At 40.5% G+C, this 23,512-nt stretch overlaps 2 protein-coding genes across 5 annotated transcripts; both read right to left on the reverse strand.

Annotated features, from left to right (window-relative positions):
- Positions 1–36: 36 nt before the first annotated feature.
- cercam (cerebral endothelial cell adhesion molecule) lies at positions 37–13,538 on the reverse strand. Of its 4 annotated transcripts, XM_085926100.1 has the most exons (14): positions 13,445–13,538; positions 10,722–10,815; positions 5,181–5,358; positions 4,352–4,462; positions 4,146–4,263; positions 3,846–3,980; positions 3,572–3,776; positions 3,325–3,444; positions 3,155–3,231; positions 2,664–2,770; positions 2,448–2,580; positions 2,265–2,392; positions 1,933–2,136; positions 37–1,400 (listed from the first exon to the last, which is right to left on the reverse strand). In XM_085926100.1, exons 3-14 carry the CDS (start codon positions 5,294–5,296, stop codon positions 1,166–1,168), a joined length of 1,689 nt encoding a protein of 562 aa, XP_085782226.1. In that variant the 5' UTR covers positions 5,297–5,358; positions 10,722–10,815; positions 13,445–13,538; the 3' UTR covers positions 37–1,165. The 4 variants fall into 4 exon arrangements, with proteins under 4 accessions (XP_085782226.1, XP_085782227.1, XP_085782225.1 ...); XM_085926101.1 differs by lacking the exon at positions 13,445–13,538 and having other exon boundaries at positions 10,722–10,935; XM_085926099.1 differs by lacking the exons at positions 10,722–10,815; positions 13,445–13,538 and having other exon boundaries at positions 5,181–5,872.
- Positions 13,539–15,712: 2,174 nt separating this feature from the next.
- urm1 (ubiquitin related modifier 1) lies at positions 15,713–23,103 on the reverse strand. The gene is made up of 5 exons (XM_085927019.1): positions 23,014–23,103; positions 22,288–22,358; positions 18,150–18,231; positions 16,744–16,792; positions 15,713–16,223 (listed from the first exon to the last, which is right to left on the reverse strand). Exons 1-5 carry the CDS (start codon positions 23,046–23,048, stop codon positions 16,155–16,157), a joined length of 306 nt encoding a protein of 101 aa, XP_085783145.1. The 5' UTR covers positions 23,049–23,103; the 3' UTR covers positions 15,713–16,154.
- Between the last annotated feature and the right edge of the window lie 409 nt (positions 23,104–23,512).

Consider the following 23,512-nt stretch of genomic DNA (forward strand, 5'->3'; position numbering starts at 1 on the left):
ATGAGAATTCCAGATATTTATGATACAGTTGTTGCTGTTTTTTTTTTTTATTGTAACAAAATGCATAATGCAGAGAAGACACTGACAAGTGGAAAAAGTTGTGAGACAACAAATAAATTAAGACATTGTGATGAACAAAGCAATGCAATGCAACGCTAGTTTCATTGACGTGTGTACGCTGTGATTGCGTTCAAAATCTATGATGGCGCATCGGAAATATGAGTTACTTCAATTGTAACTCCGTCGAGATGAATTTAAAGAGGAAATCAGTGATTCAAAACAAAGATGAAGTTGGGAGTATTTAGTTGGATGACAGGGATGATAATGAAAAATGTCGGCTTATGATGCAGCGTCAGATTCTACACATCAATTTCAGGAAAGTTTGCGATTTTTTTCCCCCCCTTGACTTCTGTTCAAAACAAGTTAGGCATCATATAAATTCAGAAAAACAAAATGCAGCTCGAATTATGTTGGGAAGATTATTTGGCTTTGCGCACAGAACATACTTGTATCAGGGAAGGGACAGGAAGTGCAACTGCCACGTTTAGTCAATAAACTCACAGTGCAGTTTAGCTTCTAGCACACAGACGCCATGTTTATAAAAAAAATTAAATAAACAGTGCGGTGGAAAAGCAAATCTCGATATGCAAAAGTGAGTAAGAAGTTTGTAATGTTACCATACTGAATACGAATCAAATGATACCCTTAACTCCAATGTAGGTAGTCAAATATTAATTTTGCCCAAAAAGCTTTGCAGCCCGCAAGGAAAACACATCATGCACCCCTGCAGTGTCCTGCAACATCATTAAAAAATTTTGAAAAGGTCTTTTTTTTTTATTAACTTTCAGATAGTGTAGGTGTACCTAATAAAGTGAGTGCATTATTGCTCCAGATACATTATGAGGTACATTTGAGGATGAACAAACAAATGAATAGTTTGCCACAATTGCAAAATGTCTTTCTGTGCAACGTGTAAGAAAACCTGTCCCTGATGAACACAAATAAAAAAAGAAAAAAGACAACCTTACCACCATCATCAGGTCACCATTAACGTGCTTTGCAGGAAAGTCCACTTAAAACGGCACAAGGTGGTCCACGTGACATGGGGTGGGATTGCGACAACACTTTATCCCGACAGTGTTCACCTCTCTCTCTCTCTCGCCTCCTAGAGTTCGTCCCTGTAGGAAGCCGACAGCATCTCGGGTGGGGGTACGCCCCCCTTTAGGGTCTTGTGGGAGCCCCTCCAGTCTGTACGCACCGCGTCGTCGTCCCACAGCGTTGACGTTTCGGTGTCGCTCACCCATTCTGGGTCGCCGGCGTAATGGCAGGGCTGCACCAGAAGTGGGCGCGTGCTGAAGGTTTGTAAATTCCTGTTGGGGAAGTGGGACTTGTAGTCCTCGCTGTGAGGGAAAAAAAAAAAAAATGGAGGGAAATATTAATCCCATATTAAAACATAAATGTGGAACTCAGAAGTGCTGTGTTGTCATTGTTCAGTCCTTAGTGGTTAAGTGTAGCGAGTTGAATGAGAATCCCAGAGGCGTTGGATATAATCCAGTTTTCCACACATGTTCGAGAAAAAGGACACAGCCAGGCCGGGCCGTCTGGTGAGTAAACCTCTCAAATATTTTACTCGGTGTGTTTTTCGGTATCTCATTCACTCTGCAGCGGGATGGCCAACTATGCAACATGAAGGATTTTCTGGGATCGCATGTAAATGCAGAAAAAATAAATAAAGCGAGGAACAAACATGTGGAAACGTTTTGCCGTGGGTCATGAAAATAAAGTGAGGGGGAGGAAGACAGCAGCTGGGAAAAGTTAAACACGCGTCGTAGTGATTATCATTTAAAGGTGTGTTTTCACCCAAAAAAATAAACAATCCATATTTCCGGGTGCAGCCACACACACACAAAAAAAAATGGAGTGAATACGTACTTTGGATGTTTGTCGTACATGATGGGGAGGAATTCGTCGACGGGCAGCATCTTGGAAAGCGGCTCAGCATTGACTAGCTTCTGGGCACCTTGCTGGGAGATGGCGTAAGAGAGGGTCCAGTAGGAATAGTCTGCCACCACCAGATTCTGGACATCATCTACCGCTTCTTCTTTTGTCGGGTTCACCTGCTTCCTGCCAAAATATCTGTGGAAGCAAGAGAAGGCAAAATGAAGACTGGAACTCTGTTGTCCAAGAGAATGTTCTTTATCCATAATCTTCCTGACAAAACAAAACCTCTCGCAATGGATGAGGGTCATTTAATTTGGTCTCACATGAGATCCCAGTCCAGCTCCACCTGCTCCACCTCCTCCATCAACAGCAGGACTCGTCGTTTAAAATTTGCCTGGAAGCGGACGTCGTCCTCCAGCACCAGAGCTTTGTCCAGCTGCATGTCCACCATCTGGAGAAAATAATATTAGCCTACAATCTACACATTTTGATGAAGTTTTTGTTACCTCCTTCCAGATGTAGAAGTGGCTGAGGAAACAGCCCACCTCTCCTTTGGTGAGAGTACGTCCCGAGAACGGGTCGTAATAGCCCGGTAGTAAGTCCACCCCCAGAATTTTGATGTCACTGCTGTTCAGTGCACTATACAGACACATGGATGTAAGGTGGGCGGGGCTTATTGTTCTGCCATCCTTCAAACAGACTTTCTGTAAGAGTCTACTCACTTTCCATCCACGGCGTCAACTACCTTGACGTCGATCTCCAGCTCGTTCAGGGAGAATAACATCCTCTGTCTGCGGTCGGGGCGCCGGCGCAAATTAATCAGGTAAATCTAAGGAAGATGTCAAAAATGTTCTGAGGATATTTATCCGGAAAAAAAAAGGCTTTTTTATTATTTTTAATTAAAATACATTTCAATTAAGTATTTTTTTGCTATGAATTTTAGTTTTAAAATATTGTATAAATTATTTGATTTGTTTGCTAATCAATAAAAACAAAGAAAAAAAAAGAGAGAAAAAAACAAATGAACAGAATTATTTGCTCGTCAAGTATAACCGACTGGGAGAAAGTTTCCGTAGATTTCCCTGACGAGACAGGAAAACATTTTCCCCCTATGTTATGCTGCCAATAGACACTTAATATCCATCAAAATGTGCACAATACAATGTAGACGTTTCTATTGCTTCATGAAAAGAAATCAAATATTAAAATTTACCTCATCAAATCCCATCAGGTCTCTTTGCTTGGGTAACATGTGGACGTAACGGGAGGGCTTCATTGGAGGGCCGTCAACTGTTCGAAAAACCACAACAGACAAAACACATTGACTGCATTCTTTTATGTGACGTCAAAGAGGAAGAACAGCAAAGAAAAAGATGGACTTACTCATAGACTCCAAGAGAACGTGGACAAAATTGAGACGATCGTCCTCAAGAGTGTGTTGAGGTTTGGCCGGGATATTCAAGTAGCCGTAGCGTTCCTTGTTGCAAAGGTACATCTGAATCGCTGCAATCAATTTACAAATAATTCCAAAACAGGAAGACCCGAAGTGAAGACTGAAGATATATTTTTTACTGATTGAGATCAACTGATATAATTAATGAGAATTACACAAAGCGGAGCGTTTGCAAACCTGCGGCTCGGCAAGAAAAGGCAAAGACGATGATGTCGTCGTAGGGCCAGGAGTATTCTTTGTGAGGAGGGTAGAAAGCAAGTTTCCTCATTCCCTCTTTCCTTAAATCCAGCAACATGGTGGAGTGCACCATCGGGACGGGGAAGCAGCCCAAGCGGTGACGGTGGCGGGTGGGGAAATACTCTGCTGTCCTTCGATAATAGCCCTAAAAAAATAAAAAAATGGAGGTTTTAAAAATATTTTTTGAAGAGAGGATGTTAAAGTTGCACCTCACCTGTGGTGTTATTCCACACCAGTAGTTGGAGTACGCTCCCTGAGAGTCCAGCATGGGAGCTATGACCGACTTGTTCTCAGCTATCAGCAAGTTGAGTGCGTTAGGGTTGGTAAGGATGTTATCGGTGTCTGCATACTACAAAAAAAAAAAAACATTTCATTCACACTTGTGTTTTGGAAGATTAAAAAAAAAAAAAACCTCCAATTCAGTATAACCAAAACCTCCATTGATGAGAAATTATGACAGTATAATAAATAACATCGATTGGCTATTTGTGTTTATGTAAATTGTATTCCGTACCAGGATGTAATCCGCCCAACGTTTCCGGGCAAAGTTAAGCGCCGCTTGCTTTAACTTCATCACATACTCGTATCTGGTGTTAGGCCAATGTTTGGGACCCATCTCTCCCACATAAGACCTGACATGAGGTATTGAGATTTACATTTCTAGGAAAAAAAAAAAAAAAAATCACACATATAGTCAAAGATGTCAAAATAAAGGCTTACACAGGTTGCTCCATGGGTCTCCACTCCACATAATGGTAAAATTTCTGCATGATGGTAAGCCACTCTTTAAGGATGGCTGTGGTGTTATCTGCATTGTGATCTGTGGCTGCCCTGAGGAGCACACAAAGAACAGATTTATTAAAAAAAAAAAGACAAGTGAGAAGGAACATACTGGATGCAGAAAACTGTTGGGAAGGAGAAATCACAAAAGTCGTTACCATCACGCTGAAAGCAAATCTACTGAACTGAGGCCTAAAACAAAAGTTGAAACATGGCAGCAATTCAAAGTCCTTCCCTGTGGTTGGCTCCATCCAACCCGCACACCCAAATCAGCAGACATTTCAACCGCTTCTGTCCTCCTTGCCAACAACTGAGTCATGAGCTCAAAGTGACACATGTGCGCATACTTCTTCTCTATGCATTTTCAATTTGTGGATGTCCTAAACCTCAGAACAGTGAGGCAGACATGCTGTGATAGCCCAGGAGTGCTTGACCCCACTGACCCTGGTCTCACCTGACTTTGGGGGAAGACATCATCCAGAATGGCTAGAAAATTCGATTGCAAAATAAAAACTCGACTCTGTCATCTCTTGGGATTTTTAATTGAAAAAGTACTTGATCCCTTCTGCAAATATAAATCCAAAAGAAATGGCACCGCATTCAGGTCTGACCCCCCCCCCAAAAAAAATGACCCATAATAGGCGTCGAACCCAAGTTTGACAAAGATGACAAAAGTGACATTTGAGTGAACATGGAGCTGTTTTTTTAGGAAAATATAACTTTGTGATTTTAATATCGTGATTTAAAAGATGAAAATGAATTCACCCACCACACAGAGATGCGATCTTTGGGGTAGTCGAGCCTCTCCAAAGCTCCGAGGTAGTAAGGAAGGGAGTGAGCGGCGTTCCTGGCTATGATGGCGATCACCACCGTTGGAAGCTGCATTCGCGACTCCTCGGGAGATCTCTCCTCGGAGAAGTAACATCGGGACGGGCACAATAAGACACCTAAAACACAAACAATGTAGCGGAGCAACATGGCGAAACAAGCTCCGAATGAGCTGCTTCTCCTTCTTTTTCTTCTGGAAGGAAAGAAGGAAGGAGGAGTGCAGGCAGCTGCCGGACGCGTCAGCAGTCCAAGTTACCACAAGGAAGAAGAAGAAGAAAAAAAAAAGAAAAGAGGGCATTCCCAAATTTCCAAGCCCCTTTCCCTTTTCCAGCGTACAAGTTAGAACATTTCCCCTCATCTCGGTTTACAAGTTCCGCCTATGTAACAACATGTCACCAAATTGAGGCACGTAGGATTGAGTCCAAAGACTATTGTCATATTTTCCTGTATCAATAAAAAGTATGATGTCAAGTATATATTAGGGTACAGCAAGTTATATGCTTGAAAAACTTTCTTATTTCAACGTGGAAAGAAAATGTACCTAAAAGTTCCAGTCATAACCGCAGTTTCAAGAATTGGCCGCTAGAGGGCGCCGTTTGCCCAATTAAAAATCCCCATTTGACCATTGCAGCGGCAAATTGGTCCCGACATACGACGCTTCGAGATTACGTCACACGGCAAAAAAAAGCACGCTCGTCTTTGTCATGAAAGTCGCTCACTCACGCCTGCTCTTACTACCTCGTAGTTATTTGTATTCTTTAAAATATATTCATATTAATTTAGCTCCTAGTCTTACGTAATGTAGTTAATTGCACACCGTGGAATTCTATGTGTTGTATGCTTCAAAGATTTAATGGCAATGACAATAAACAGATTGATGCAAACACTTGGCCTATTTTTTTTCCAAAAATTGCATTACAACTTTTCTTTCCTGATATGAAAACTTGTATCCCAATATTGTAACTCAGTGTCAAAATTAGGAAAATCGTTTTTTGCTTACTATTCTATGGTTTCTCCTCATAATATTGTCATCTTTTATCATGATATTACAACCTTATTAAGAAAAACGACGTTGAATATTACAACTTGTTTCTTTTAACATTAGAACTTTCTATTTTTCAAGATTTATTAGATTCTATTTAACTTTATTCATACAATATTGCAACATTTAGCAGAAAGGTGATTTTATTCTTGCAATATTAAAACATTTTTTTTTAGAATTAATTTTGTTGGGTCTTTATCATCGAACTTCATGATACATTTTTCTTGAATAATATTTTTTTTGCTGTGATATATGACAACTTTATTTTTGAAACTTGATGTCTTTTATTTCTTAATTGTATCATTGTCCTCCATATCAAAAATAGAATGAATTAGGACTCTGTTGGCGGGCTCCAAGCATAAGCCCGGGCAACCACGGCTGACAATAGCGGCGTTGGGCATTAAAAAGGTCATTTGTGTGGACAGGTCAGGGGTTGAGGGTCAAAACTCTCCTTTTCATAACACCCCGAGTGTCGCCACGCTCACACACCAGATCACACACGCGCACACACACGTATGTCAGGAGGGCCACTTTCCCAGCGTTCGGTGGCTGCGAGCGAGCTGGGAGAGTTCAACCTCGGGTGCGCTAACTTTTCACAGCGAGGTCAAGGGTGGCGCGGGGGTGTGTGAATGCAGGGCATAAGGAAAAGGAAAAAGTTAGAGAAAGCATTCAAGACAAAAAGAAATTCATCATTGTTTGGCTAAAGAAAATGTATACAGACTCACTTGACCGCACCTGACATGTTTAAAGGGAGCGTTCAGCTAAATTAGACACAATTTGCAGATTGGGTTGAATTATAGAAGAAAACATTTGACACACTTTGATCAAAGGTTTTAGGGTTATATTTTTTTATTTTTATAGTATTTTTTTCAAGAAATATGAAATTGGATTGAAAATCTAATAAGGTTTGATATTAATGTAATTGTTGGAATTTTTGAAAGTGTTTTGATATCACTTTTCAGTCCTTTTTGTTTGACTTAATATGAAATATTATTAGCAGTTAAAGTGGTTAGTTTGAAAACAAGACAATTCTATGCCGTTAAGTTTTATCATTACATCGATTCGTTAATTTTCATTGATTACGACTTGTATTCTCTCACTATTACTAAAAAAAAAGAAATCATTTTATTTTTTTTCCATTGTATTATGACTTTACTGTTACGGAGTAATATAATTTGCCCCTTTAGTATAGAAGTTGATGCTTTGAAATGGAAACTTTTAACAACCAATCACAGCGTAGCTTCTGAATGTCACATGACTCAATAAACAAGGTCGTTACCTGAGCACTGAGCAACGACTAATAGGAGCGCATAGAACATATGATATAAGATAGCACCTTTTTTTTTTCCTCTATTCTGAAATGTTTTGGGTTATAATATTGGAACTTTGACCCTCCCCTCGGCCCCTTGCTTCTGATGATGCTATGTTTTTTGCGTGACCTTACCAGCTCACCAACCGATGGCTATCTATCCACCTTCTTTGTATAGCTTAAAATGTGTCTCTTGTGTGTGTTCAGATCAGCTGCGTACGGGCGTCCGAGATCCATGACATTCTCCCGAGCTTCCGGGACCTTTATTGCCGCGGCGATAATCAATAGCGTTCCCACTGAGACGTCTTTTTGGCCGGGGCGGGTCAATAGCTGTCACTCAGGGTCTGAGCCGAGGCACGTACCCTCTTACTCAGCAGCTATGGAGCGTTTGCTCTGTCTACTATGGCTACACCCACTCCCCAATGGACCACTGATTCCACGCATCACAGTAATTTGCACAAAGAATCACCGATTTTCTGGGTGTATTTTATAAGGACTTATCCAATATGGCCATGTGCATCATCATGATGCTCTTATTGCGGTGAGCCGAAAGCAATTCAAGCTACTATAAAAAGGCAAACACATTAAAAACAGGTGGGTTGCCCCTATTTAATGTTTTATGTTCAAATCCTTGTAAAGTCAATCCAGAGATTTGTTGCTGAATCCATTATACTGTACATGCTTTAAGATTGGTTAGAGTTGCTGACAACATGGAAGCACAGCACTACTTTTAACTACTTTTCAATGTTAGCTGTTAGCTGGCGGCTAACTGGTGGTTTCATGTGGATAGATCTTTTTAGCTCAAACGATAAGTTGGAAGGCAAAGTCGCATCCTTTTTTTCAGCAGGCCGCATGATACTATTTGAGAGTGATGACAACGGCTTGAATTTTCACCATTTTGAAGCCTCATTTCATTTACTTGACTATTTTTTTTTTCATATACTGGGTGATAGCAATTGAATTGAATTTAAAATGCATTGAAAATACTTGAAGACCTGCATATGATTCATGATGAAATGGCCTGAAACGATTCATGTTTAGCATAAATAAATAAATTGCAGATGAAGATATAAAGTTGATGTATAGGGGAGCAGCTTTACATTAGCGTTGTTACTCCCCGGATGACGCTGTCCATCCGCCCTGGTTGCCAGGCAACAGTGCAGCCAATGTCATGGCATGCGAGCTGGGGGGAGGAAGGAAGGTGTGTTTGTATGGGTGCTGTGGATGATTGGGGGCGTGAAGTGGGGAGGATGGGGAGTGAGCTTGGAGGAAAGAGTCACTTTTAATCCTTTAATGTGAGACATTATACCATGAGCTGATTCTTCCTGGATTTATTTGCCAGACACCAGATGCCGCTTTCCTGCTTTCCAGTACGTTTTTTTTATATTTAATACAGATGGTTTTAATTGTGAAACTATTGCGTAAATCTCATTAGTGTTTTTTTTTTTTTTTATTGGTCAGCAGGGCAGTTACATTTGAAACCTGTGGACTCTGCCTAGCAACAACAAAAGTGTTTGTCGAAACAATCGTTGAATTATTTGCAAATCCGATTTATATTCAAACAAATAAAATCCAATCAAACATAGTAGAATAAGGTTGATTCAATAAAGTTAAAACTTTTTTTTTTTTAAATCGTATACTTTTTAATGTACTAGACATTTTTCAAGTACAGGACCAGTTTTCAGCTGCTTAAGAAAAATAAACACGCCTCTTTTCCCATCAGGACAAAACCAGGTTGTAACTGTAATTATCTCAGTTCAATGACACTATTGTTTACACATGAGCATTAAATAGTTTAATTACTGAGCCCTTTTGAACTCTGTTGCTAACCAAAACAGCAGTGTGTAAATAGATCTCGTAAATAGCCTTGAAGATGATGTGGCCGATATAACGAGCTTAGTTCTGTTTCACTTCCACTTTTTCCTGACGTGCAGGAAACCGTGTTTTTATGACACAACAGCGCTAACCACAAAAAAAATCAGTGTACCGAGAGGGTATTTAACGCTTCACGCAGATTACCCCGCTGTTAGCACAACCTCATAGTCAGCAGTAGGATGGAGATGCCTTCACCCGATGAGGTTGGGCCCAATAATTCCCATGCGGCTTTTGTCCCCTCTCTCTCCCTTCTATCCCTCCACGGGATGGTTTGATAGCCCACCCTGCCGACTGGGCCTCCCTCTCCCCTGCCAAGCCTTTTAGCCAGCGGGTTAAACATTGATTTGTGAATGGGGAGAGGCACAGTGGTCCCCGCGTGGAGCCCAGCAGTCCCCTATTGCTTGTGTGTGTACACACACACACGGCCACTATACACCACCAAGAGCATGGGTTACCATAAAAGGCGCTCAGCCAAAAGGCCTTCATTCAACAATGCTGGATGTGCCGTACTGAGCCCTCACATTTTCTTTGTCACTGTTGCTATTTAGACAAAGATACTTAATTGTTTTCATCTCATTAAATAGGCACAGTGAGTGTTAGAGTCACAATGAAGGAAAAAAAAATACTATTAGGGTGAAAAATATTTTGGTTGGATTGACATAATTTTATTTGATCAAGTGGTTGCATAAGATAAAAATCATCTGGATACAGATACATCTAATTCAAAAATAAATTTGAGGAAAGATGATTTTTATTTTCTGCAACCACTTGATGAAATAAAATGTTTGAAAATTCAACACACCACTTTTTTTTCAGCAAACTATGACTATTAGCTCATAAACATTCAAGTTGTAATACAAGAAAAAAAGTTTTAATTCTATGACAATAAAGTTGTGATGTAGAAAATAAGCTTAAATGTGCAAATATTGTGGAATGTTACTAGAAATGAAGTTATAATTTTAATGAACAAAGTTGTGATTACACAAAATTTAAATCTTGAAGTTATAATTTTACCAGTACTCTACAGACCTATATAACATTACAAGAAAAAAAAAAAATTAAAGAGGAAAACAATTTCAAGAGAAGAAATTCACAACTTAACATAAGACTGAAATGCTCTGGAATTACTTTGCAAAAAAAGCAGATGCTTTGGCGCCTTCTTTCCCAACGTGACGTTTCATGTAACTACGAGGTGAAAGCTCTCAAAACCCCAGCGGCAAAGAGGTGAGAGTGAAAGTGGAAGCCTCTTGACTTACTGGGTTCTCCCGCCTCAGGAGGAGTCGGCGCATGAAAAGGGCAAAGCGAGGAAGTAGAGGACGCGAGGTTTGCTTTTCACCACTTTTTTGCAACCTGCAAGAAAAGAGCAATGAATGAGTGGCTGGCTGGATGAATGAGAGGTGGGCTGAAGCTGAAGAGGGGCTCTGGCCCCGTGGATCAGCAGAGGTTAACTCGGTTTCTTCACAGAGATGAAAAGGGGAGGAGGAGGAGGGGGGGGTGGATTGAGCTTTAAAGAGGAGGACCCCCTGCGCCCAGGGCGGGATCAGTCAGGATGATTTATTAGAGACACAAGAGAGAGGAGAGAAGAAGAAGTAAAAGGGACGGGGGGGAGTTTGTACGCATCAAACAAACGCTGCAGCGTTAGAAAGTGCTGAGACACTTTATTAAGTACACCCGCACATTTAAGGGTGAAAAGAGCCTTTGGCCACATCTAGCAAAACTGCAGCCAAATTTTGCAGCATCTCATTTATTTTGTATTTTTTTTTTATGAACCTCAAAAACATGGCGTAATTATCAAAAGCATCGGACAGGAAAGAGGTTTGATTAAAAGACAGCATGTGGATAGTTTGAAAGTCTGTTAGCAGTGATTTACAGCAGCCATGCATGTTAGCGACAGAGTCTCTCAACACTTCACTTTTGGCACAGTTCTATATGAAAATATAGATTTTTGTTTTTTGTCATGGAATTTTTTTTTACTTGACTTCTGCTTGAAACCTTTGTTATCAACAGCAGAAGTATTATTGGTATTACATTTAATACATTTGCATTTTCAAACCGTTTTTAAAACAATTGAGGTACTTTTTTCATATTTAAAATGTTCTTATATTTAAATGTTATGTTCAAATGATTTCAAATGTTACAGTGGCTTAGAACAATGTTACGCATTTTAGCAACCGCAACCTCTTCCTTGTTTTCGATGAACATTTGGACCAACTACACTTTTTTTTCCAGTGTTAGTTATTATGTTTGTGCTTGAAGAGCTAACTATTTCCTTTGGTGGTACTTAGTGTAAAAAGTAAGGATGGCCAAGTAGTAATACCAGGTATCGAATCGGTCTGATAATAGAATTATATGAAGGTATCAGGTACTCGCGGAGGCTGCCGATACCAGCCACCGCCATTTTTTTTTAATCTAACATCAAGTAAGACCTCCATACCTGTAGTTGGCGCTATACTGTCAGTTTGACATGTGCAAATCATCAAATGCATTACGTTCTTCAGTCATAATTTATCATTGTGTTCAATCAATTTTTATATATATCAAGCATACTGGAGGTCACGAGGATGCAAGTGTGACTACTCGAACTAGGAATTTTGGAAACACCTCCGAGCCCAAATGATGCTGCCCGATAATAATAATAAACACATTGTCCAATTCTGACAGCTGCACACGTGGCGCAATCCTCCATAAGGACAAAGTTGCTGGATTTGACAACACGTCTTCTGTCACCTCCCATAATGCACTTGCTCTTTAGCCAACAAGGAGCCCTGCTTAATACACAAATCTCCTCTCTTCTCTGCAGAATGGCTGCACATGGCGCTTGAAGGCACCACTTTATGTGGCAAGTGCCTGGCTGCAAGAGGCACACTGACACGTCATGCAGTGCGGGCCGCCGAGTAAACACTGTCAGGATTGTAATCTCTCTGATTTGAGGAAAAAAAAAAAGAAAAGAATTAACGAGGGATGAGCAAAGGGGGTGAGAAGAAAAAAAACGGTTGTTGTGTCTTTAAGAGGAGCTTGCTGGTTTCTCATCGCAGCTGTTGGCTGGCGGTGCGTGTGCGTGTGTGTCACAGAGGACAGCCGAGATTCATGACTTAAGCAGTACAATGGACATTTATCACCCCGTGGTGTTATTCAAATTCAGTACCAAGCGAGGAGGCTCTCCGCGCTCCTCCCTGCGCCTTGCGTCGGTTTTTTTTTTTTTGCCCCTTCTTTCTCCCCCACTCCCTCTCTCTCTCCCTCTCTCTCTCTCTCTCTCTGGTATTGTTGAAGCAAGAAAAAGGCAGCGGGGCACACCAACACGCACCCAGTCACAGCTCGACACCCACGAGGAAAGGATGGCGTGGAAGGGGAAAAAAAAGGGGAGGGGGCATTTTGCAAGGACGAAGCTGCACCTTTTTTTTTTTTTTTGCTTTTTCTGGGCGACGTTCGAACGCAACGACGCACGAGGGGCACCTGAACGCAGCAGGGAAGTGAAGCAACGACGCGCTCCAAAAAAAAAAAAAGAGGGAGAGAAGAGTGTGATATTTCATTTGTGAAGACGTTTTGGGGTTACAATCCCGAAGACACCTGCAGCGGCGCGTTTCTCCTTTAAACGGGGAAGGATTTTTTTTTTTCCCCCTTTGGCCTTCTTCTTCCAATGGGAAAGCCTTTGTGCGTCTGGAAGTGAACCAATGACAGGTGCACAAATGGCGTCTTCTAAATGGACTTTATTCATCTTTTAGGGGAAAATGAAAATGCTTATTTCTATTTCACGTTAAGGAGTGTGTTTTGATTTGATTTGAAGAGGCAAATGCTGCTCGAGAAATGTGCATTGACTTAAAGCTAAGTTAGTTTTGCAACAAACAAAAAAAAAGTCAATTTGCTTATGCAGCTGTTTTTTAATAACAGCAAAAAAATGTTTAGTGTCCTGACTAGTGTGAGAATATGCATATTTAGGGGAAACCTCATCGAAAAGCTACAATATTTGAAGCATCGTTACCTTCCCGTGAGGACAAGTTGGGGTCTTTTAGCGGCTGATTGTCCAAACGCAATTCTTGCGTCCACTCCAGTACGACCACCAAGAATTGTGTATGGACATCTGTTGCTGCAGACTCGCATTCATCACGTCGAGGCCTTCTCGTTTCTTTAGTGTCACTGCAGGTAAGAAAGAGGAGGAGGAAGCAAAAAAAAAAAAAAAGGTGGGAAATGTGTTATTTTGGTGGTTTGGACAAGGGGTGACAATTTCACGAACGGGCACAGGTCTCGTGATGCGTTCAGGGAGGGGGGGACACGTCTTGGGCCGCCTCCCCCCCATCCCATCCCCGATTGGTATTTACACTTTGTCGAACATCTAATCAAGGCTGTTTGCTTTAAATGGCAAATATTGAGCGGGGGGGCGTCGATGTATCGACTTTGGTTTGGCAAATAGTAGAAAAGCAGTAAGTTGAGTGCTGACAGGCCGCCCTGCGAGCAACAGTGACGCACATTCAGCACCAAATGAACCCCCCCCCCCCCCCCACACTAATCGCACCTTGCACCGTCCTGCAAAATTAGCACAAAAAAAACTTACATGTTTATAAAACATATTGACCATAGGGCATGCATTAGATGCAATTCGTTACACTAAGATGTGTTTAAATGTTTTAAACAGCGTAGGCCTGATGAAACATGATTTAGCAATAAGCTATATTTGTATTTATTTGAATGCATTATTGTCACTCCAAATAATGACAACTGGGAAAAAAATAAAATGCTATAAACCTGGGAGATAATTTCTTGTATAATATATTTGTAATTTTCTTTATCTGGAGCACACACGCACATACACAGCAAATTATTTTAGAATTTAATTCAAACGTGAATCACAATTACCGCGTACGTGCAAAAACGATTTACAGAAACATTTGAGTAAAAAGGTGTTTCGTTTTGTGTGTCTTGCTTATGGAAAATGTTGCTTCATGCACACACAAAAAAGCAATCAGGTTTTAAACTACATTCATTTGTTTAACCTCATTTAACACTGGAAGTAAAAAAAATAATAATTAAATTGTATTAATCTATGCCTGGCATGTGCTTTATATATTTTTCCTGATAGATCGACAGAAGAAACTTAATGCCTGCCAATCATCCACGTTGAGTGTGCATGCATGCTGCACTTCAAATGCATGTTAGCAAATTAACAAATCGTGATTTTTTTTACAATGCTTAACTTATTAAGTACAGTTAAAAAAAACTTATTTAAAATGATCTCTTTAGTTTCTGATGAGGCCCTCGCGCACACATTTGCATTTTCTTTTCAGCTTATTCTCGGACGCTAACTCGTTGCAAAATAAGAACTTACAGGCAATAAAAAAAATTCTGCAAAAAAGAAGGGGGGGGGGGGGGGGGGCTAGGTCGCCAGGAGCGCTCGTAGAAGTGGGCAGCCCAAGGCGACACTTCGACCTCCCGCAGTCATCCTCGAACACACACACACGCGTAAACACACAGAAGCGCGCACGCGCGGACACACACTCACAGAAACACACGTGTCTTGGATGGTTCCACAACAGGCCTTTAGCAGGCTGAAAAAAAAAGTCCCTCAAGTGATCATAAAATAACATGTGCAATTATAACAGTAAAAAAAACGGTGTAAAATAAAACACAAAAACTGTTTTCAGAGAAATTTATTTATTTCAAAAATACAGCATTTGACAAGGCCTTCAGCACAATTGATGTTTTGTTACTAAAGGGGACTGTAAATAACAACGAAAAATAAAGAGTTTTTAATTAGGTAACTAAAGAAGTTTTACATTTTCAAAATTAGGATGATATAAATATTGTGTTCAAGCTGGTTTTACTGAGGTAAAATGACAACAGGATTTGTTATGGCCTGAATTAAAAACAAAACTGAAATAAAGCTAACATGAAAAAGAGTTTTCACTTTCTAGGAACCACAAAATGATGTTTATATAAAGATGGGTTTGTGATTTGTAAAATTTTATTCTAGTACAAAAAGAACATAATACTTTATACTAATTTGACACGATTTGAAAATATATTGGGGACTCAAATTATGTTTTGGTTTATTTATTGATAAATGCCACCTTGTCATAATGGCAAAAACTGCATTACTGTTTACATTTACCAGAATTAAGAAAGTAAGTACAATGGAGAAAAGTAGGAAAAAATTATCAACAATGGGGGGGGGGGGGGGGGGGGGCATAATTCAATTGGTAAATGGCACCCTTGTAACAATATCAGTAAAATTTCTCCAGCTAGTCGATAAATGTTATTTCATAATGATGATTTAATTAAATTGGTAAATGGCAAACTAACAACAAAAATAGCATTCCTCCTGCTATGAATTCATTCTAAAACAAATTCATTTTATTTGTGCAGTTTTAAAAATATTAGCATGTTTATATTAAAACGGCGGGAAAATATGAATAATGGCTAGAAATAAAGCACCACCATGGTGAGGTGAGAATAATTTGCTATGGCACAGTGTCCACCTGTGAGAACCTTCTGCCAGACAAAAAAAAAAGAAGGAACAATCCTCCAAGATTCCTGTCAGAAAGCTTGGTAGCCATTTCTGAGATCCCCTCAGGCTCCTAAGGACCATCCATCACCTCTGCGATCTGACGCGGCGACGTCCAATGGGATTCAGCTTTGTTGGGATGTGAATGAGGAAAGGAGGATATAATGTGTCCATGAATGTGTCTGTGTGTATTCTATCCTCCATGCAAAGTAGAAATAAACACCACGTTGTCTCGCTCTTGCAGGCGGTAGTCCAACTCGCCCTGGAGGCCCCCACAACATAACACAGTAAATATCCTTGTGTCAATACAAACATATTGCCCATGAATGGGACTTGTGTACACAGAATCCTTTAAGAGTGTGTGTGTGTGTGTGTGTGTGTGTGTGTGTGTGTGTGTCTACAAGGTCAGGCATCAAATGCCGTTGACCTATAGGGATCACAATGAATGCCTTCCGCCGGTGTACAGATTAGCCTTTGTGCTCATCTTCTAATTGTGACACGCAAGCATACTGTGAGGCACCACGCATGGCACAAAATGGAGGCCACGTGTCCTCAATACTCCTCGACGACAAACGTGTCAAAAATGTATGATGTATTTGTGGCTTGAATGTGTTGAGATTTTTTCCGAAATAAAAGCTCTTCTGAAGTTGTAGTTACTTATTTTTTATATCACAACAAATGCTCTGGCAGAGCCACATATGGCCCACGAGCCGTAGCTTTGCCCTCTCTGCTCTGTCGAACAACCAGATGTGAAAAAAGGCTACAAATTTGGCAGTGCTCACCATTAGCTCCCAGTCTGCATCGTTGATCAGCACCAAGATCCCAGGTCTCCTATAATGGCCGTGGTGGTGGAGGAAGAGGGGGGGGGGGGGGGGGGGCAGGTTAGGGGTAATGAATCACACAGGTAAAGCGGGGGATCATAATATACTTCAATATGTGCAAAAGCCAAACTATAAAAAAAATGTAAAGTAGCTATTTGAATACAAGACGGTTGGGGGCATTTTTTAAACGTTGCACATATGCAAAAACAAAACAAAACATTTTTTCGCACATTATTTTACAAATATTGAATAGTTCATTTCTTCTAAAGTTATTGGAGATTATTTTTATACCGCAAATATCTTAAATACTTAATAATGTGATTTTTTTATTATAATCAGGTAAAAATGTAAAAATTTTTCCACATTGAGAATAATGAATATGCGTGGACAAAAATAATTAAAAATATCCTTTTTGTTTAAGATGGTGAATAAAAAAAAAAAACCTGAAATTATTACAGTATTAGAGAAATGCAAGACCCTTCATCCCACCACTCAACACTCAGGGGCACCCTAGGAGCCCCTTGCATTGCATGTGTGTGGTCTTTTTTTTTTTATACAGCAGAAGCAAGAAACATAAATGAGCACAGTGGAACCTCCACACACAATCTTTACAGAGATGCTAGGTAAATTCCGGTTGTTCTAATTTTGAAATAATTTATTCCCATCATGCAAATGTTATTATTTATCTAATATTATTTATTATATATATATATATAAATATGAACATATTTATATATATATAAATTATATATATATAAATTATATGTTTATATTTATATGATTTATGTTTAGATATATATTGTCACATTATGGTAGAGAGTTCCACGTCAGTCTCAGTTTCCCCATTCGATTTCTTAAATGAAATTTAATGGAAGAGGGTAAATATAGAGATTATGAAGGGAATCAAAATGTCAGTTGAAATTAATGGAGAGCCAGAAGCATCACATACATCCTGATGAGGCTTTTAAACAAGTGCGGGAGGGAGAGGATGAGAGGGGGAAGGTTAACGGTAATGATGGACACACGACACACACACGCAAACACACACACACAGTACATCTGTGTGCGTCATATGTGTCGATATGACATTAAAGTACAGAAGAACAAGAAAGACTGTAAAATGATCACAAAACGGTAGAGGTCATAAAAACGCCTTGATGAAAGGAGACAATACACACGCCTACGACTAACGGAGCAGGTTTATAGGCGTGCTCGCTCTATTCCGTGGTCAGGTGATGCTATAAATAGCGGTCCCGCAAAGGCACGCCGTAAAACTCAGACGGCTCTGCAGCCAGCCAGCGATCTCTAATGATGCTACGTTTCCTTACCGGCTTTTGACAAACACCTACAATGACAACACAACTCACACAGAGTCGCCCTGGACAAAGAGCTCAGGCCGCTCCTTGAGCAGGTTGAGTCGGATCCACACCAGCAGCTGCTTCATGTCCCCTGCAAAAAAAAAAAAAAAAAAAAGGCAGACAACAGAGGTCAGGGGTGAGAGGTCAAGGTGCGTGCTTTCCAGCCCCCTGGTCGATGTGACGCGACGGGACGGAGGCACCAGGCGGGACGTGGCCGCATGTATATGTATGAGTTCATGTGTTGGCGTTGAGGAGGGGAAGGGGGGGGGGGAAGGCTAATGTCAATGGCCAAGGGTGACATTGATCACCTTGCTCAGACTAGAATAGAATAGATGAGGCTTTAGTAGTCCCGCAGTGAGGAGATTTTGGTTTTACAGCAGCTAAGTGGACAGCGGCAGCACAGAAGAAGAATCAAGAATTACACAACGCACATATTTACAACATCGGGGGAGACTGAGAAGAATAAGAGCAGCTCGTTTTTCTGGCAACTGCACTTGATGAAGAAGCAAGGACAACATTTGAAAGAGAGCAAACATCATAGCAGTGTTACAGATGTTTACGTAAGCTTGATTGTTTTCTTCGTTAAGAGTCAAAGGCGTCTGAGATTGAACGACGTCGTGGCTTGGCATTGAATGAGCACGACCTCATCTGCGGTGACGCTGACCCCGTCGACAAAGGGATAAGCTGCGCTCAGACCGGGCGACAATGAGCACTTTTAGGATAAATGCAAGCAGCCCCCCCCCCCCCCCGACCACGCTAAACGCCATCGCCCAATGAATATATTAGCTTTATGTTAAATGTGTGTGTTTTCGTAGACAAAATGATTACACTCGTGTATGAGTGCAAGATGTGTTAGTCAAAGTCACAACACGCAATTCTTATGCGAGGATTTTTTTTCTGTCAAACAAAACTAATATTAGGGGAAAAAAAAGACTGAACAAAAAAAAAACACACGTTTATCATGCATATGATCTGCATGGGCTAGATCGAATGCATTCGGGAACTAAATGAGGCCCTTGGGCCGTAGATTGCCCACCACTGTTTGAAACCCTGTCACAAGCTCATCCAAATAATGGCAAGAGAGGATTAAAAAAAGGAGAGAGGAAAAGAGAAGAGGTGGCGCGAAGGTATGACGAGGTGAAGTGAGGTAGGGTGAAGGTATCAGTCGATTCACGCTGAGACGCAGCAGTAATGGGGAAGGCAACACAATACGGAAATAAATTGGTTTAAAATGAGAAACAAGAACAAATCAAATCATTAAAAAAGGCAATTTATTTCCGCCATTTTTACGACAACGACCTGTCCATATAGATTGAATGTTCCTCTTCAGAAAAGAAAATCAACACAATTAAAGCTTGCATCAGTGTAAATAAAAACAACCAAAATAAAATTTAAAGAACAATGAATCAAAAATGGAGCAAATAGGATTTGCAGCGCTAGCTACCTGTCAAATGCGTGTGTGTGTGTGTGTGGGAGAGAGTGTCAGTGCGAGTGTGTGTGTTCGCCAATGTGTCGAATGAACCTACGCGAGTATAGTTCATTTTCACCGCAGTGCCTATGAGGCAGACGTATAACAATGCGAGTGTTTTGGGGCCCAAACACACACACACACACACACACACACACACACACACACACACACACACACACACACACACACACACACACACACACACACACACACACACACACACACACACACACACACACACACACACACACACACACACACACACACACACACACACACACACACACACACACACACACACACACACACACGCACGCACACAGTAAACAAAATATTAGAGACAGCTCTGAGTACAATATGATGCATTCCCCTTCTATATAACATATTGTTCAATTAAACAGTCTTGGGGAAAAAAATGAACACCATTCTCTTATTTTAAGGCGAAATTTTCGTAGAGCTCACTAGATTGTGTAAGTGTACCTAACGCCACACACACACACGCGCACACACACCTGCAGGGCTAAAAACGGAAGTAATCAGCAGAAAAGTTATAACTCCTTTGCAGTCCGACCCCTTCTCTTTTTTCTTCACTTTCTCCTCTATCGACTGTTTGTGCTTTTCTCCATCATTACCTCTCGGCCCCCGTTTTGCTTTTCATTTACCCCCCCACCACCACCACCACCTTCCTCCCAATAAAACCTGCTCTCCTCCTCCAGGAAGACACGGCCATCATTCAAACTGTGCCCTAAAATAGAAACAAGCCGCGGCGAGAGGGCGGGGGGGCGGGGGGGGGGGGGCTGTTAATGGCGCTGCCGTTAATGGCTGCTAGTTCAGATTAAACCCGAAAAGGCAGCCGAATGTAGAGTAAATATATGTGGTGTCGTTCTGACGAAAGGTGACTACAGAGGGGGGGAGAACACGGACGTCGCCATCGTCGCCGGGAATGAGCGCTGATAAAACAAAATGGACATGAGCCAACGAGTAAAGGGGAGAAAGTGCGTCACGTCCTTGCCGTGCATCATGGGAGTTCGCCGACGCGTGGGTGCTGGGAAGGAGAAGCGAGGGGAGGGAAAAGGCGCCATTTTGATGGAGATTCAAAAACGCCAATGCTGGGTTTTTTTCTTCTTTTCATATGACCGGCCAATCACTGCCAGTGCTGTCTATTTTTTTTTTAGGGGGGGGTTCTTTGACCGATTATGACGGTCGTGTGACTACGAGGGGGGGTACGAGTGATCCATCTTTCCACTGATGTAAAAACGACGAGACCCCCAGACCATTGGGGGTTTTCGCTTGTGTGCGTGCGTAGGAGAGAGGAGAGTGGGGGCGGGGTCTTTCAGTCGAGGGTCATCAATCACCGGCTAGGGTCACAGAGAAATAAGAAGGATTCAGAAGCAATTATATTTGCCCGAACCCACCCCGCCCCTTCAAACCCCACTCCGCCAACACACACATACACGCACACACACTACAATAATTACAATTATATGGAGGACACAGGATAGTAAAATGAGCATTTGAGTGAAAAGCTTATTTATTTCTGTAAATCAATCAAATTTGTGGGCTTTAGTATAAAAATAGAAATGTCACAAACTACAAATCATGTAATATTTGACTCAATGTGTTTTCGAATTGAACCCGATATTGAGATGTGAAATCCCGTATTACACACACATGCATAAATGCACACGGGTGGTGTGGCGTAGTGCACTAAGGTTATATCGTCTTAAACATTCCCTTCTCTGGTCAACTTTTGTGTCGTCGTCACCGTGGTAACTCCAGCGTCACAGCCGCTCGTCCTTTGTTTGGTCCAAAACCAATATGACACTTATTTCTCCCACGTTCATTCCAACTTGCGTGGAAACTACCATTTAACCCTGCAGCTAATGAGCAAGGTCCCGACTTAAGTCTCAGGGAATTCCCATCAGTGGATTTTTTTTCAGTTTTGTTGTCCTCTAGAAATGAGCATGGACAAAAAAAAATAAAAATAAAAAATAAGAGGACTAGGAGGATGAACCCTAATTCCATTCTTGTAAAGCCCCAGAAGCCCTTTGAGTCTCCTTTACTGCCTTTTTTACTGCCTCCGTTCACACTCTGGCACTACTCGTTAGGGAAAATAGGAGGAAGAAAGCGAGAGCCATATAAGGGCAAGATGGATATGGGAAATATATACCCGACGCTTTATAGCTTATATATGTTTAAGATGAGTAACACACTGACATAAAAATGTAGAGGCCTGGTATGCTTACACCTTCATCACGTTGGCCTTTTTTGACCCAATGTGGCTGTGATTGGCTGATGTTGCCTCTCGCCTTCAGTCGGCTGGGGAAGGCTTCGTGCAGTCTTGTAATCAGGGCTCGCTATACCCAAGTAAATCTCAATTGCAACTCCAATTAGCCACTTTGATCTATACGTGTTACCCTGTATGCATCGTCACAGGGGACTTGGGTATTTTCTCATTTTTTGGGGATATTTTTCTAAATTTCCTTCAGTCCTATAAAGGAACCATTTCATGAATGTTTATCTGCGTTTTCTGAAATTATTTTAAGGTTTGTAAAATATATTTTTTTCAATTCTACCTCCGCAAATGCCATTAATAATGTTTAGTATTATTATTAACAATCTTGACTTGACTATGAAGACAACAAACAATAAATGTTCGTGCGGAGAGACACTCACAAGGTTCTTCATGGCTTGGAAGAGTGACATGATGTTCCTTCACACCACCAAAAAGAAGCTCTGCTCCTCCACTGGAAAAGAAAAGAAACATTAGATTTTTTTGTAATATAATCTATCCATATTCAAAGTAAGCTTTGTCAAAATCAAATATGAATGCAGTAGATGGACGAAGTACACATTCAAGTCATCGATTAAAAAAAACACCTGAAAAATAGTATGTGCATTATACATTTATGATTTCACCACAAATATTTCACAAAAAATTATTGCAAACAGATTTACTCACCATTTAAAGTGATAAGTATAGAAAAATAATCCAGGTTGAAAGTGCACGGTTTTTATGATGTTCTTCTCCGCATTTGAGAAAACTAAATTTCTAAATACACTCGAGCGTTCAGTTCATCTGGCATTACCGTGCCAGTATATTAGAAATTACGAAATTATTGTATTTACACACCGATAAAGCAATCAGCTTTCAAACCGGTGAAGACGCTCTAATCTTTCTGAGAGAGCGAGTCAGGTTGACAGAAACAGCTCAGGCTACAAACACAGCTAATTTATAGCTAGCTTCTCCATCACTTTACGTCTTCTTAAACTACACAGAAGAGTAACTATGGAACAATAACTATTGGAACTATTGCGTAGTATCGTATGCTCCTACTAAAAGAATTCTGGGGTACATTTGGAGACACAGTAAGCAGTCGCGAAGGGTTTTGAATGACCTACCCAAACTCCAGATGTATAGCCATGGGTGCAGCCATCTTGTCGGCACATGCAGGAAGTGACGTTTAGAGCGTGACGTAATGAACAGAAGTCCATTTCCGTTTTGCGAAACAACGAATGGTTTTGGAATTTTATTATTTTAAAGAAAATCTTTAAAAAATCTTTATTATCTTAATAAACATGATAAAAATTATTTGTGAGGATAAATATGTAAGGCAGGACATTCTTACAAAATGATTTTTGAACAAATATGATTAGTTTTAGTTTAATGCATTATTATTTTAAAATAAGTAAATGATTTATAAATAAATAAATAAATAAATAAATAAATATCGTTTAACTGATTATTGAAATTGTAAAGAGTCATACAATTCCAATATTTAGACTTCTACTATTGTCAGCAAAAACAACATTTCTATTACAGTACTTTGTTTTCTATAAATTATTCTATGAAATTAATCAAAAATTAGTTGTGTGGAACTTTTTCAATGGTCAAATATGA

The sequence above is a fragment of the Syngnathus leptorhynchus genome, chromosome 12 (assembly GCF_054491065.1).
Source record: "Syngnathus leptorhynchus isolate UIUO chromosome 12, UIUO_Slep, whole genome shotgun sequence".
Lineage (NCBI taxonomy): Eukaryota > Metazoa > Chordata > Actinopteri > Syngnathiformes > Syngnathidae > Syngnathus > Syngnathus leptorhynchus.

Bases quoted from the DNA above. Each gene is read 5' to 3' on its own strand.
- cercam (XM_085926099.1), bottom strand. From the start codon at position 5,389: ATGTTGCTCCGCTACATTGTTTGTGTTTTAGGTGTCTTATTGTGCCCG. The intron at 3,777-3,845 runs GTGAGGTGCAAC...TTATTTTTTTAG, and splicing joins GGTGTGGAATAACACCACAG to GGCTATTATCGAAGGACAGC. The intron at 2,771-3,154 runs GTAAATTTTAAT...CATCTTCCTTAG, and splicing joins ACCTGATGGGATTTGATGAG to ATTTACCTGATTAATTTGCG.
- urm1 (XM_085927019.1), bottom strand. From the start codon at position 23,048: ATGGCTGCACCCATGGCTATACATCTGGAGTTTGG. The intron at 22,359-23,013 runs GTAGGTCATTCA...TTTCTTTTCCAG, and splicing joins GCTATACATCTGGAGTTTGG to TGGAGGAGCAGAGCTTCTTT. The intron at 16,793-18,149 runs GTGAGTTGTGTT...CGGCCATTATAG, and splicing joins TTTGTCCAGGGCGACTCTGT to GAGACCTGGGATCTTGGTGC.